General features: G+C 45.1%; 1 protein-coding gene across 1 annotated transcript in view; it reads right to left on the bottom strand.

The window, feature by feature from the left end:
• NME7 (NME/NM23 family member 7) overlaps positions 1–16,688 on the bottom strand; it is a 102,059-nt gene that overhangs the window by 46,502 nt on the left and 38,869 nt on the right. The window contains exon 7 of the mRNA XM_068160645.1: positions 11,879–11,984. Within this exon, the coding sequence (XP_068016746.1) occupies positions 11,879–11,984 (106 nt within the window). The remainder of the gene's footprint in view (positions 1–11,878; positions 11,985–16,688) is intronic.

Here is a 16,688-nt window from a genome sequence, read left to right as displayed (position 1 = left end):
TGATCTCTATGGTCCTTCCAACCCAGGCCATTCTATGAAGAAGCAGAAAGCAGCAGGGAAGACATCAGAGTGAAAAATGTTACAACTTTTAGCAGAATTATGGATTGGAATGAAATAAAACAGTCCATTAAAGTCACTTTCAACTTAACAGCACTTCAATTAATGAGCTGTAAAAGCTAAATCTTACAAGGACCTGCCAGTCCCAGCACACCACAAATCACCAGCCCTATTTCTAGGGATGTTACATTCTCTTCCTTTGTTCTTGGCCTGTTTCCCAATTATCCACTGCACTGTTAAAGGTTTTATTAGGCAAGACAGCCGACTGCCTTCAAAACAAGTCAAGAACTAGCTTCTTCATCTCAGCCTACACATAATTTTTAATACCCTTCCAATAATTAAAAATAACCCCTCTGGAACAACATTTTTTTTACAGGAATAAAGAATGCACGAATCCCCATGACTGATTAGATCAATGATCCAAATTTATAGGAGTAACCAGCACCAGATGTTTAAAGTAGCACTAGCAAATTCATTTCATGTCTGGTTTTGACATTAAAAGAATTAAATTATCCAACTACTTATTTGCAACTCTTAAGGTCCTGCCCCAAAACCCCAGAGAATCATGACCACTCATGACTGCAAACAAAGTAGGTTTTGAATTCCAAACAAGGAAAAAGTGCAACCTGGAGCTGAGCTCTCCTGCAATACAATTCAGTTGGAGTTCTCACTAATCTTGGTTTAAGACAACACTGCAAAACACTGGGCAGCAGGGATCTCACAGATGTCTTTCTCAAAAAGGGCAGTTCTTCCTTCAATGAATCAACCTGGTCCCCAAAGAGGACAGTTTACCTATCTCTTTCTTAAGAGTTTGTTCTATAACATAATTCTAGGCACTCTTGCTATGCAACACAAATACACCCTTTCCAGGCTTCCCAAAAACTTGGCCAGTGGTGATCTGCAGCTATTGATCTCCCAGCCTCACAGTGTACTGTATCATAAAACCATAAAATGGACTGAGTTGGAAGGGACCTTAAAGATCATCTAGTTCTAATGGCTCTGCCATGGGCAGGGACACCTCCCACTTTACTGGGTTGTTTCCAGCCTGGTCTGAAACACTTCCAGGGATGAGGCATCCAAAACTGCTCTGGACAAACCTGTTCCAGTGTCTCACCACCCTCATAATAAAGAACTTCTTCCTAAGGTCTCATCTAAATCTACCCTGCTCTAGTTTAAAAACATTGTCCCTTGTCCTATCACCACAGGCCCTCCCCAGCACTCCTGCAAGCCTCATTCAAGTACTGGAAGGTCTCCCTGGAGCTTTCCCTTCTCCAGGCTGAACAGACTGAACTCCCTCATCCTGTCCTCACAGGAGCGGTGCTCCAGCCCTCTGATCATCTTTGTGGTCCACCTGTGAGCCATCTCTGACAGATCCATGTCCTTCTTGTACTGGGGCTCTGGAGGTGGGCACGGTACTCCAGGTGGGGTGTCACAAGGGCAGAGTAGAGGGGCAGAATTACCTCCCTTGACCTGATGGCCACACATCTTTTGATGCAGCCCAGAGTACAGTCAGCTTTTTGGTCTGCCAGTGCAGCAGCAGCTATGAAAAAGGATATCCAGTCATTTTTGTATTTGTACTTTGGAGCACAAGGAAGTGAATCACAGGGGGACAGGGAGCCTCCTGAAACACACACACTAGTCCAATGGCTAGAAGGGGAGCTCAAAAGCCACCCAACCTAAGCATGAGAGGGGAAAAAAGATAAGCTGGATGCAGTCAGAAGATACAGAGGAAAATGTGAGGAAATAAGAGAATATTGTTCATGGTAATAGAATCCAAGGTTTTCCATTCATCGCTCATTTCTCTCTAGGCATTGCACTAAAGAACCTTAAGAAGTTTGAAGGGCAGCTCTACAGATATTTATGGAGAACTCAATCAGTGTATCACTGGTGAAAATCTTTACAAACAACACTCATTTGAAAGTACTAAAAGGGTAAAAGGTATCAGCAGTCATTTTACAACAGAAGTCAGCACTTCATTTTGCTAGCACACAAAAAACTAATTATGCACTCAGACAGTAAATCTTTGGGGATCTTTAAATCAAAATAGCTGAGCACTTGATGTGACTGAGAATGGGAACCAATAGAAAGATTCAAAAGGGGTGGAACATTTAAAGGCTTAATCCCAGCTGTGATGTTTTGGACAGATTTAATGAACAAGTCCACACTTGTGAATGCCAGACAAGGCAGGGAGACACAAAATTATGAAAACCTGTAGGAAAAAAACAACCCCAAACAAACTTGTTCTGAGACGGCAATCCCATGCAGAGCTACAGGCTGGGGTCGGAGTGGCTGGAGAGCTCCCAAACAGAGAGGGACCTGGGGGTGCTGATTGACAGCCACCTGAATATGAGCCAGCAGTGTGCCCAGGTGGCCAGGAGGGCCAATAGCATCCTGGCCTGCATTAGGAATAGTGTGGCAAGCAGGAGCAGGGAAGTCATTGTGCCCCTGGACTCTGCTTTGGTTAGGCTGCACCTTGAGTCCTGTGTCCAGTTCTGGGCCCCTCAGTTTAAGAAGGACATCGAAACCATTGAGCGTGTCCAGAGAAGGGCAACAAGGCTGGGGAGAGGCCTTGAGCACAGCCCTATGAGGAGAGGCTGAGGGAGCTGGGATTGTTTAGCCTGGAGAAGAGAAGGCTCAGGGGTTACCTCATTGCCCTCTACAACTACCTGAAAGGTGGTTGTAGCCAGGAAGGGGTTGGCCTCTTCTCCCAGGCAACCAGCAGCAGAACAAGAGGACACAGTCTCAAGCTGCGCCAGGGGAGGTTTAGACTCGAGGTGAGGAGAAAGTTCTTCACCGAGCGAGTCATTCATCATTGGAATGTGCTGCCCAGGGAGGTGGTGGAGTCATCATCCCTGGACGCGTTCAAGGGGAGATTGGACGTGGCACTTGGTGCCATGGTCTAGTCATGGGGTCTGTGTTGATAGGTTGGACTCGATGATCCTCGAGGTCCTTTCCAACCTAAGTGATACTGTGATACTGTGATACTGTGACTTGTTGCAAGGAAACAGATGGGAAGAGTCACATTTAAACTCCAGACACAAAAATCCATACAGAAACTCAAGTCAAACACTGCTTCCAGGCTATAGAAAGGATTCATTCATTTGGCTGCAGAGTGCGTGCCACTTGAGAAGGGAATTAGAGGAAGGAAAAGATTAAGAAGCAAAGATCAATGCCCCTGCAAGAGTTCCACATAACTCAAACTGATAGCTGTACATTTACAAAAGACCAGAAAGGCTCAGATCGCTGTCATTATTCTTGTGCTGAGAAAGCTTGAAGAGAAATATGTGGGGTTTCACTTCTTTCTTTTGGGTTGTTCATTCTCTTGTGCTCCTTCAGAACATCCACTCTGATTTTTATTCACTGGTAAAGAGTATGTCAATGACTGTGGCCAGTAGAATGTTTCTATGTTTGTGATGAGTTCAATTTTAATAACTGTAACAATTAATACCATGATTTTTAATTTTATAATGATCTTACTTTTAATTCTTAAGAATAGAATTAACCAGGTTGGAAAAGCCCTTTGAGATCATCAAGTCCGACCTATCGCCCAACACCATCTGATCAATTAAACCATGGCACCAAGTGCCTCATCCAGTCCCCTCTTAAACACCTCCAGCGATGGTGACTCCACCACCTCCCTGAGAGGGTGAACAAAACTCAACATTTTAATACTGCTGGATTATACTGGGGCATTCAGCATTCTAATTCAAACCATCTGTGTACTTACTAATATTTCTTTTGCCTGGTTATCTCTGCTGAACACTATGCATGGAAATTTTCATGAGCAGCTAGAGTCACAGAGAGGAAATGGTTAAAACTATGCCTGGTAGTATCATAGTATCATAGTATCAGTCAGGGTTGGAAGGGACCACAAGGATCATCTAGTTCCAACCCCCCTGCCATGGGCAGGGGCACCCCACACTAGATCAGGCTGCCCAGAGCCTCGTCCAGCCTGCTCTTAAACACCTTCAGGGACTGCAGGCCTCCACCACCTCCCTGGACAACCCATTCCAGGGCTTCACCACTCTCATGGGGAAGAATCTCCTCCTCACATCCAGCCTGAATCTCCCCACCTCCAGCTTCATTCCATTCCCCCTAGTCCTATCACTGCCTGACATCCTGAGAAGTCCTTCCCCAGCCTTCCTGTAGGCCCCCTTCAGATACTGGAAGGCCACAATGAGGTCACCTCGGAGCCTTCTCTTCTCCAGACTGAACAGCCCCAACTCCTTCAGTCTGTCCTCATAGGAGAGGTGCTCCAGCCCTCTGATCATCCTCCTGGCCCTTCCCTGGACATCTTCCAGCACCTCCATAACCCTCCTGTAATAGGGGCTCCAGAACTGGATGCAGTACTCCAGGTGGGGTCTCACCAGGGCTGAGTAGAGGGGGAGGATCACCTCCCTCGACCTGCTGGCCACACTTCTCCTGATGCAGCCCAGGATCTGATTGGTTTTGCAGGCTGCAAGTGCACACTGAGAGCTCATGTTGAGCTTTTTGTCCACCAGCACCCCCAGTCTCTCTCCTCAGGGCTTCTTTCCAGCCAGTCACTGCCCAGCCTGTAGTGTGTGCTGGACTCGATGATCCTGAAGGTCTCTTCCAACCTTACTTATAATGTGATACTGTGTTAACCCAGAACTATAAGCAATCATTTTAATCTGCTATTGCACTGTCAATTAACTTCACTCTGGAAGTTAAAACCCTCAAGAGATCCCTTACAATGTTCCAGGCTTTACAAATTTTATCTGCCATTTCCCATGGAAGGTTTGCCAACTCACTGTCCCAGATCAATAACAAATATACTGTAAGCTCTGATATTTACTTTCAGCTTGGCAAAAGGCTATCATGCATTTCTGCATTATGTGTCTTGGCTCTTTTCATACCCAGTACCTTACCTTTCTCCTTAGATTCCAATTTGAAAAGGGCAGTAAGAGAGGAGACTTCAAGGTATTTGTCTTTTGCTTCAATGTAGAGTGAAGTTGAATTATGCATGGCTGCATTGTTTAATTTTCTCTAAAATGTCCTCAAAACCTTCTGGTGAGAAAGGTTTCATTGCATCCTCAGATATCAGGCTAGTGACATACTTTGGATACAGAATGAAGGAATTGCTTCAGTTGGAAAAAAACACTAAAATGAGTCCAACCATCGAGCCAAGACCACCATGGCCATGAAACCATGTCCTGTAAATGCCATGCCCACATGTTTCTTGAATACCTTCATGGGTGGTGACTCCACCATCTCCCTGGGCAGCCTGTTCCAATGCCTGACCACTCTATCAGAAAAGAAATTTTTCCTAATATCCAACCAAAACCTTCCCTGGAGCAATTTCAGGCCACTTCCTCTCATTCTATCACCTGATACTAAGGAGAAAAGACCAGTCCCCACCTCGCTACAATGTCCTTTCAGGTAGTTGTAGAGAGCAATGAGGTCTCCATTCAGCCTCCTCTTCTTCAGTCCAGAGAAGGGCAATGAAGTTGGTGAGGGGTTTGGAACACAAGTCCTATGAGGAAAGATTGAGGGAGCTGGGATTGCTCAGCCTGGAGAAGAGGAGACTCAGGGGTGACTTTATCACTCTCTACAACTACCTGAAGGGAGGTTGTAGACAGGCGGATGTTGGTCTCTTCTCCCAGGCACCCAGTACCAGAACAAAAGGACACAGTCTCAGGCTGTGCCAGGGGAGGTTCAGGTTAGATGTTAGGAAGAAGATCTATACAGAGAGAGTGATTGCCCATTGGAATGGGCTGCCAAGGAGGTGGTGGAGTCACCGTCATTGGAGGTGTTCAGGAGGAGACTTGATGGGGTGCTTGGTGCCATGGGTTAGCTGTTTGGGTGGGTTGGATTGGTTGATGGGTTGGACACGATGATCTTGAAGGTCTCTTCCAACCTGGTCTGGTTTATTCTAAAATAAAGGTTTATTCTAAACAACCCCAGTTCACAGAATCACAGAATCAGAGAATGTTAGGGGTTGGAAGGGTCTTGCTAGAGAGAATACAGGAAAGAGCTACAAAACTTATTTTCCCCTGATCTTTTTCAAAGTAATTAAGCAAAAGCCACATGAAAGAAACTTTAACCCAGCCATGAAAGACCAAATCTATTTCCGACAGCCAACATGACAAAGCTGTTACACAGAAATATATTAAAGTTAATCCCAACCTGGGATCTACAAGGTGCTATTTCTGCTGACAAAACAGTTGAGTCATAACTGTCCTCAGGGCATTAAACTGGAGTTCATCCATTCCAATGCATTCACACATTTGGCTTCCAAGCACCATAGCTAATGCCTCCAGTTCTAGTAACAGGAGGGGAATTACAAAAAGAGAATGTCAAAACAATTGCAACTGTGACCTAGTAACTGAACTCTCAGAAGCTCCAAGCGGGTTACAGAACGCAGATTCACACTTAAACTCTCCAATCATTAGTCAATTAAGCTCTACAATCCTAATCAACACACTGTGCTCACTAGTCACCACCCTTCTTGACTGCAAACTGGTCTTAGGAGAGGAGGCGGTGGCTAAGAGACACTGAAAGTCATGGCAGACTCTACAGGGGCCAAACCACATCATGTCTCCCTGACACACCCCTGATCAGAACATGCCAGCACAGAGCAGCATCAGGGTGCTTTTGCTTCCAGCTCCCAATAAAGAGGAATTTGACTGCTCCTGCAAATCCCCTTCAGAGTTAAAACATAACCACCTCGCCACTGCCAATTTCCAGACAGCCAGGGAACTCCTCCATGTCCACTGGGAAAAGTAGCTAGAGAACAAGCTGAAGCTGTCTAGTCTGGAGCACTGAGCTACACTGTCTCCAGTGGCCTTACCAGCTGTTCCCCCATCTCTGATCCTACACAGATGTTATGCTGACACCAGGCTGACAAAGTAACTCTTGCCTTACCCCTTTAAGTGGTACCTGTGACGCACATTCCTAGACAGCGAATGACACCACCCCTCCAGTATTACCAGCACCCTTGACAGCTGAAGTTAAACTCCACATAACTCCCCTGACACCCTTTATCAGGCCCCAGGGTTACTCTGTAGCCTGACAGACACTTGTAGTACTCCCACTTACTGGACTTATCATGTGTGTGAGTGCTGCGCCTGGTCCTGTTGCAGGGGGCGAGGCTGTGCTGCTGCAGCTGCTTAGCAACAGATGTTTCTGTATGCCCCTGAGGAGAGGGTCAGCAAGGCCAGAGATAAAACCAACAGTGATTTTCCACTGCTTTGTCACTGGACAGGAATCCTGTAAACCCTCTTTGGTAATCAGAGTCAGTAACTAAGAAAGGGCCTGCTGGAATGGGTCCAGAGAAGGGCCACAAAGATGACCAGAGGGCTGGAGCACCTCTCCTAGGAAGACATGCTGAGAGGATTATGGTTGTTACACCTAGCCAAGAGAAGGCTCTGAGGAGACATTATAGCAGCCTTCTAGTACCTGAAAGGGACCTACAGGAATGCTGGGGAGGGATTGTTTACAAGGGCACGTAGCGATAGGATGAGGGGCAATGGTTTGAAACTGGGGCAGGGTAGATTTAGGTTGGACATTAGGAGAAAGTTTCTCATGAGAATAGTGAAATACTGGAACAGGTGGCCCAGAGAGATGGTAGAGGTTCCATCACTGGAGACATTTAAGGCCAACTACCTGATGTAGTTGGAGATGTCCCTGCTGACTGCAGGGGGGTTGGACAAGATGACCTTTGAGGGTCCCCTCCAACTCGATGCATTCTATGACTCTATGACTCTGCATAAACTAGAGACTAGATTCATCCTTTTGACACCAAGGTAAGCTTGCTGAAAAGCCACCTGGCTTATGGCTGTGGTTAAAGCAAACCATTTTCCAGCATGGAAAAAGAGAAGATTTTTTTCCATCTAAGAATCAGACATGAAACTGAAAAAAAAAAAAAAGAAACACTGGGGAGGGAAAAAAAGACTAGAAAGCAAAATTCAGATCATGAATGCAGCCAAATGTTTGTGGAGAAAAAAAGGCTAAAGCTCCACCCAAGCTCAAGTACATAAATGAAATGTCTATCACCCAATTTTAAATGTGTAATGATCAGATTATATTAATGGCAATTAGATAATCAAGACCAAACCCTCAGGAGTGCATAGGAAATTGCAAAAAGGGTTTCTTTTTAGACAGTCAATACTGCAAATTGGTGGAGTACAAATCAAATCTGCAATGCATATGAGGCTCCACTGCTTTGACCCACATAAATTTCTCCCCATGCTCCTGCCAAATCATCTTTTCACATTGATGGCCATACAGGATTTCCTTCCCTCTCCAGCTGCTGTGTTTCTGCTTACATTCTCCCCTTCAGAATCAGCAGGCTGGACAGGCATTGCTAGAAGCACTGCTGCTGGAGGTAAGTAAGTTGCTTGCTGCTAAGACCGTGCAGTCTCCTTCGTGCAATGTTGCCGCAAGCACAGCTCACTAGTTGCTATAGCACCTACTTCAACTGAGATATTGGAGATGTTGCCGGTGTAACCAGAATGTCTTGGGTATCACTGGACACAGTTGCTAACAGCCATTAAAAGGGAGATGAGATGAGTAGGGCCTCCCTCCTCTGTCTCAGATTGCTGAGCCCAAATAGGTCAGTCCTTCCCTTCTCAAACTCCCTGCTCACAGATGCACAACCCACAGGGCCAGCCTGCTCCATTGCCACGTCTCTGCTCTCTTAATTCCTAAAACCAGGCTCCTCCCTTCTTGCCTGCCTGTTTCAGACAGGAAGCTGGGAACTCTCCTGAGCAGATTGTTTGGTCCTCCCAACCCCTTTCGGTATGCTATTCCCAGACTCCACAACAGTCCACACAGGGAAGGAAGAATGGTGGCATTCCCACAGAGACAGCCTGCCACTGCCACGCAGCATGCTCAGAATTTAAAGCTTTAAAATCTACAGGAGGCAAAGGCTACATTCCTTCAACTTTAAAGCAGGCAGTTTAATCCTAAGAGAGTAACTGCAGAATTAAGACTTCCAAAAACTATTGCAAAGCCAGCACACAGCTCTACTCTTCTGTGCATGGTTCCTCCAACTGGTTTTACAAGACCAAGTGTAATGAAAGAGATGCCCTTCAAGTGGTATTGTTGTTGTTACTCACAAAAATAGGCTGAAGAAGAATATACAAGAAAGACTAAGAAGTACAGAGGAGACCTGGCTAAGAAAGCCAAATCCTCCCCACTGCCACACTCCTGGCACATTGTGCTAATGGAATGGAATGGAATGGAATGGAACGGAACGGAACAGAACAGAACAGAACAGAACAGAACAGAATAGAATAGAATAGAATAGAATAGAATAGAATAGAATAGAATAGAATAGAATAGACCAGACCAGACCAGGTTGGAAAAGACCTTTGAGATCATCAAGTCCAACCTATCATCCAACATTCTCTAATCAACTAAACAATGGCACTAAGTGCCCCATCCAGTCTCTGATGCTGAGGAGTTCCTCCAACCCATGTGAAGAAAGATTCATCTTGCCTCAAACCAAAGACTGCAACCAGTCCAGCTGCAATATGAAGTCACACCAGTGCTCTCAGCCAGAGAGGGAGACCACCACTCTGCCACAGTGAATCCTCCTTTCTCTAATCACAGCTCCTCATCAGAAGCCAGACTTACAGCAATTCTTTCAAGGCCTTCTCAGTCTCATCATCTCTTTAAAAGATGTAGTACCTGTGGCTTTTGAAACATTCAGAGTAACACTGGAGAAAAAAGGCAGAAACAACAGATCTTACTAAGGTAAGATCCTAGTCAGTCCCTGAACCCCACATTAATTTAAAATGGATAAAACGCTTTGCTGACTTAGAAAATTCCATTTTTATGTCTCTGTTCTGTTGAGGATAGTAATCAAAGCAATATGGAGAGAGATTGCTCAAAGTACACTTTGTCTTTCATGTTTTAATTGCTGCTTGGCTGCTCTGCTCTCTCTTTAAAGCCCTCTATGGTGTGAGAAAAAGGACAGTAAATTGATTACAAGCTTAGCTAGCTTTTAGTTCTGCTTTCCAGCACCCACATTGCAAGGCTGGTTGTGCACTTAGATTTCTGTTTATCTGTAACCAGACCTTTTCTCCCACCAGCCCTACCTCCTCCAGACACATTCCCAGAGGAAAGGGCAAACAGGGCCAGAATTTGTCCTTTAGCAATTCAAAAAGAATCCTGAGAAGTTCAAGAAAAGAAGAAAGTAACAGACAGGGCACTATGAAATCTACAGAAATTAAGATTGCAAGTAGGAAGGGGCAACCTGAGCTCACTAAGAATCTGAGCTTCCATATGTAATAGAAATTATATTTGAAGCATAGGAAAGCACAGCCTGAGCCATCCACTGTGCTATTTTCACAATCAAATTAAGTATACTAACAATCCTGACACAGATGAGCTCATCCCTTAGCTAGGTGAGACCCCAGCCCCAGCTGCTGCCCCTATTTCTGTAAAAGGAACATCGCTGTCTTTGCTGCATGGGAGACTTATCAGTAGGTGAGACCATGCCTCAAAGAGATAACAGGCCTACTATCAGCAGTGAATGTGAGACTCTTTCTTGTCAAAGCCATTTATTTTTTTCAGCAAGCTCTCCAGACATCCCACTTGAGGTGTGAAAGGCCTGGAAACTGCTGTGGCCACTTCTGCTGTTTCCATTTCAGCCATCCACAGAAACAGAACTTAAATGTGTCAGAGTGCTCTGTCTCCAAGAACAATCTCGGTGCTCTCACACGGCAATATTTATTCTGCACCCAAAGATCCTATTGCAGTGCCAGAGTCAAAATATTTTATTGCACTCACTGCTCCTACATGTGTTCTTGTATGAGTACAGTATGCAAAACTGACATTATTTTTGCATGGTAACAGTTGGGCATTCAATATTTCCAACACTCATGTGGTGAGCTCACAGGGCGTTCTCCAGCACAGAAAGCTTCATGGAATCCAACAAATGCTTTAGGTCTTTGGCTCACTTTCACAGAGTAAAGCCTTGTCTACTTTTCATACTCACTGTATTTAGCAGAACAAAGTTCCTGCCAGCACAAATCTCTCTTTGTGAGTAGTTTTAATGTATTGTGTGAGTGGAAGGCTCTGGGGTTGCTTAGCCTGGAGAAGAGGAGGCTCAGGGGAGACCTTATTGCTGTCCACAATTACCTGAAGGGAGGTTGTAGCCAGGTGGGGGTTGGTCACTCCCCCTAAGGAACCACCAACAGAACGAGAGGACACAGTCTCAAGCTGCACCAGGGGAGGTTTAGGCTGGATGTTAGGAAGAAGTTCTTCACAGAGAGATTGGCCATTGGAATGTGCTGCCCAGGGAGGTGGTGGAGTCACCATCACTGAAGGTGTTTAAGAAGAGACTGGATGGGGTGCTTGGTGCCATGGTTTAGTTGATTAGATGGTGTTGGGTGATAGGTTGGACTTGATGACCTGGTTAATTCTGTTCTGTTCTATTCTCTGCAATATGGCCAGGTGCCCTGCTTGCACTCTGCCACGAGGATGCTAACCTCCAGCAGACGAGTGTGGTGGACAGGCAGGAGGAAGGACATGGCAAGCTGTCACAGGAAGACTCATCAAATCTCATGTATATTTTTACCTTTTTAATTTTTTTTTCTATTTAATCCCTCCCTTCTTATTTTGAAATTAACAAGTGTCCACATGGAAAGCACAGAATCCACCCTCCAGGGAACTGAACTGCAGAAACAGCAAAGGTGTACAAAAGATCTTACTTTTGCATGTGCTAGGAAATACCCTGTGCTACCCTGCGTGCTCTTGCAGTCTCATTCTCCAGAAAACACAAAGGCACAGGAATGGCCATGGATACAGTCAAGCACATATTGCTATTACCTCCACTACCTCCATTGCTTACCTTCATTAACTGCATGAGGCTTAATGATGCAACAAGTACAGTTTGTGAATTTTGCACTGTTGACTGGTCCACAACCTCCACTGGAGGGAAAGAACAATTCCAGCTCCTGGAAACAATTGTAATTGAGTAAGTTTCAAATTCATCTAGCTGCATGCATCAGCTTTTATCAGCATTAAAAACATCTGAAGTATCCATAGTTACAGAAGATAAATTTTAATCATGGATTTTTGTGCTACAAATACTTTTTTCCCCTCGTAATGTTCTCTCAAATTTATCTTTCTCTCTCTGGCATCATTGCTACAGTCATAAAACCAGGATTTGAGTATTTCTGCAATGGCTTTCTTTTCACTGCTGCAATGCAATCCATTTCTATTCAGAGCACTGGGAATGCTGCTGCCACAATCATGTGGCAGAAGTGCTACCAGTCTGGGGAATTCTCTCTCTTTCCTCAGTATCCTTCCCAAGTCCACTCCCATAAACATGTATTTTACCTTCCTTCTTTTAACATCATCATTTTTACTCTATGAGAAAAAACCACAAATACCATACATCTCTCAGCATATCTTAGAATAAACCCTCATCCAGATCATCAATAAAGATGTTAAAGAGCACAGGGCCCAGCACTGATCCTTGGGGCACACCACTAGTGACTGGCTGCCAGCTGGATGTGGCACCATTCACCACCACTCTCTGGGCTCGGCCCTCCAGCCAGTTCCTAACCCATCGCAGTGTGCTCCCGTCCAAGCCATGGGCTGACAGCTTGGCCAGGAGTTTGCTATGGGGGATGGTGTCAAAGGCCTTGCTGAGGTCCAGGTAGACTACATCCACAGGCCTCCCCACATCCACCAGGCGGGTCACCTGATCATAGAAGCAGATCAGGTTGGTCAGGCAGGACCTGCCCTTCCTAAATCCATGCTGGCTAGGCCTGATCCCTTGGCCATCCTCTAAGTGCTGTGTGATTGCACTCAGGATGACCTGTTCCATGATCTTGCTTGGCACTGAGGTCAGGCTGACAGGCCTATAATTCCCTGGCTCATCCAACCGGCCCTTCTTGTGGATGGGCACCACGTTGGCCAGCTTCCAGTCCTCTGGGACCTCTCCAGTAAGCCAGGACTGCTGAAAAATGATGGAGAGTGGCTTGGTCAGCTCATCTGCCAGCTCTCTCAGCACCCTAGGATGGATCCCATCTGGTCCCATGGACTTGTGGGGCTCCAAGCTGCTGAGGAGAGTTCCAACCACCTCCTCATGGAACATAGGGAAACTGTGCAGCTCCCTGGCTCCTTCTGCCGGCTCTGCAGGCCAGCTGTCTGGAAGACGTTCTGTCCTGCTAGTAAAAATTGAGGCAAAGAAGGTGTTAAGTATCTCTGCCTTTTCCTCCTCCTTTGATACAACATTTCCCTCCATGTCAACCAAGGAGTGGAGGTTGTCCTTGCCCTTCCTCTTGCTATTAATATATAATATATAACATATATATATAATATATATATATTATATTCTTTCCATACTGATCTCCTCTCATTTTTCTTTAACATTTACCCTTTGTTTTAAACAACTAAACTTTGCCTGAAATTGTTGACTCACTCCTCAGGCCTTATGGACCTGATTTCTAACTGCTTTTATCTCACTGAATTGAAGCTAACTAACTCAACTGCTGTCATTTCTGAGATGAATCAAAAGATCCTCTTTGTCTCCAATCACTTCTTTTCTTTCCACCATCACTATTCAGGTATCATATACCTTGGGTCTTAGACCACACCAGGGTGAGTTTCACAGCCAGGTTTCTGTTTCACTGCTCACTGCCAACTTCACACTTTTTCCACAGCATTTATTCATGGATGTTACACAATCTGCCAGTCAACATCAGTCAAATGCTCAAAACACAGGTTACATTTCAGACCTACTGGTCAAATGCAGTAAGAGTCTTGATAAATGAGAAATTTCTATTTAAGGGAAATAATAACAATCTGGCAATACTAACAAATCTATCTAATTTTTTCCTGTGTAACAGTAGCAGGGCTAAAGGCCATTTCCTGAACCTGTCTCATCACATTACTGGCTCAGTACAGATAGATTAGACCTAGTTATCTCCCAGGCTTTAATTCATGACAACCTGACAATTCCTGTAATCCATATTTCAACAATGATACAATTCAATCACACAGGATCACAGAATCAACCAGGTTGGAAAGGACCTCAGAGATCATCATGTTCAACCTACTACCTAACACCTAACAACTCACTGCCTGGGAGAAGAGACCAATCTGCACCTGGCTACAACCTCTTTTCAGGTAGTTGTAGAGAGGCTAAGCAACCTCAGCTCTCTCAACCTCTCCTCACAGGGCTGTGCTCAAGGCCTCTCCCCAGCCTCATTGCCCTTCTCTGGACACGTTCAAGTATCTCAATGTCCTTCTTAAACTGAGGAGCCCAGATCTGGACACAGGACTCAAGGTGTAGCCTAACCAGTGCTGTGCACAGGGGCAGAATGACTTCACTGCTCCTGCTGGCCACACTATTTCTGATGCAGGCCAGGGTTCCATCGGCCTTCTTGGCCACCTGGACACACTGCTAGCTCATGTTCAGCCTACTGTCAACCAGTGCCCCCAGGTCCCTTTCTGCCTGGCTGCTCTCCAGCCACTCTGACCCCAGCCTGTAGCACTGCATGGGGTTGTTGCGGCCCACGTGTAGAACCTGGCACTTGGACTTGTTAAATGCCATCCTGTTGGACTCTGCCCATCTGTCCAGCCTGTCAAGGTCCCTCTGCAGAGCCCTCCCTACCCTCTAACAGATCAACACCTGCCCCCACGCTCCAAAGCCCTTGTCCCACTCTGTCAACTAATGGCTACTCTAAAAGAAGCAGTCAGTAAAACATTTACAATCACTAACAGATTGTTTTATCCACTAAATGTAAGAAAAAAAGAAGTAACCAACTAATGCTGAAAGACTGGGCTAATGAAATACCAGGCTATAGCCAAGGGGAGCCTCAAGAGAAAATTATTTCCCTTCCCCTTTATTCCTGATCTCAAAAGATTCCAAAACTTGGCATGCAGAGAAACACTAACTTCAAGTATACTAAAGGCATACTTCCTCTTGCCATTTTGTCTGCAGGAGAGCAGTACAATCTTCCACTCTAACTGTTCAGTTTACCATACATTTATTAAGCATGGTTGAAACTTCAGTGTTCCTTCAGGAGAGTTTGCTTAGATCCCTATATCTTGTACTACTTTTTAGCAAAGCTTCTACAAGGTGCATCTAAATAGTTACTATGGCAACTGCTACACAGCCATATAATACTGGGCCTACTAAATGAAAATAGGCACAGGGGTTATTAAATGCACTATTTGGATTGATTTAGTGAAGATTGGTATTAGCAACAACTGCAAAAGTTACATAATACTTACTCAACAAAAATAAATCGTTTGTGTTAAATAGTAACAGAAGAGAAGGCCCTAGGGAGACTTTATAGCAGACTTCCAGTACCTGAAGGGGAATGGAATGGAATGGAATGGAATGGAATGGAATGGAATGGAATGGAATGGAATGGAATGGAATGGAATGGAATGGAATGGAATAGGATAGGATAGGATAGGATAGGATAGGATAGGATAGGATAGGATAGGATAGGATAGGATAGGATAGGATAGGATAGAATAGAATAGAATAGACCAGGTTGGAAGAGACCTTCGAGATCATCAAGTCCAACCTATCATCCAACACTATCTAATCAACTAAATCATGGCACCAAGCACCTCATCCAGTCTTTTCCTAAACATATCCAGTGATGGTGACTCCGCCACCTCTCTGGGCAGCACGTTCCAATGGCCAATCACTCTTTCTGTGAAGAACTTCTTCCTATGAACAACTTCTTCCTAACATCCATCCTAAACCTCCCCTGGCACAGCTTGAGACTGTGTCCTCTTGTTCTGGTGCTGGTTGCCTGGGAGAAGAGACCAACCCCCACCTGGCTACAACCTCCTTTCAGGTAGTTGTAGAGAGCAATGAGGTCTCCCCTGAGCCTCCTCTTCTCCAGGCTAAGCAACCCCAGCTCCCTCAGCCTCTCCTCATAGGGCTGTGCTCCAAACCCCTTTGTTGCCGTTCTATGGACACACCACAGGAACAGTGGGGAGGGATTTTTTTACAAGGGCCTGTGGTGATAGGACAAGGGGCAGTGGTTTTAAACTAGAACAGGGTAGATTTAGACTGGACATCAGGAAGACATTCTTTACTATGAGGGTAACAAAATCATCCCAGAGTCATAAAATGCCGCAGATCAATGAGGCCTTGAAACAGCATTCAATGAAATGCAGAAAGAACAAAGAACAAACATCAGCCAAGTCACATTTAAGCTTCTAATCAAAATTTTATGCTAATAGATGCTACTTCTGACACTCTCAGCTCAAAAGCTGGCACAGTTGTCATAGTAGTACACAAGAACAAAGAGAAATCTTCACTCTTCTGCATGAACACAGCTATTTAACCAGAACTACAAAGACATTTTTATGACTGTAATTCTGTTTCACTGGAGAAGATCAATTTCATCCAAACTCTTCTGACTCTACCATCTTCATCAAGTCTGCCAGTAGCAAAAATACTTCAGGTCCAGCATAGGACTTCTTGTCAAAATCAGTGGAACACAGAGAGGATCCAGCTGCCCAGGCATGGTGCAGACAAGCAAGACGAGTGCTTGGCCAGCAGAAAACCAGTACACTTGATAGTTACCTTGCTGTGCCACACAGCCTAACAGCCTGTCAGAAGCAGCAAGGGACCAATTCTGCCCTTGCCATCAGGATATAACCTCTATGTCTATCTTCCA

The sequence above is a fragment of the Melanerpes formicivorus genome, unplaced genomic scaffold, assembly GCF_026170545.1.
Source record: "Melanerpes formicivorus ecotype bairdi unplaced genomic scaffold, bMelFor1.0.p_v2 SCAF_51, whole genome shotgun sequence".
NCBI classification, from domain to species: domain Eukaryota; kingdom Metazoa; phylum Chordata; class Aves; order Piciformes; family Picidae; genus Melanerpes; species Melanerpes formicivorus.
The sequence above is the reverse complement of the archived record's forward strand: the minus strand, read 5'-3'. Positions and strand labels throughout refer to the sequence as shown.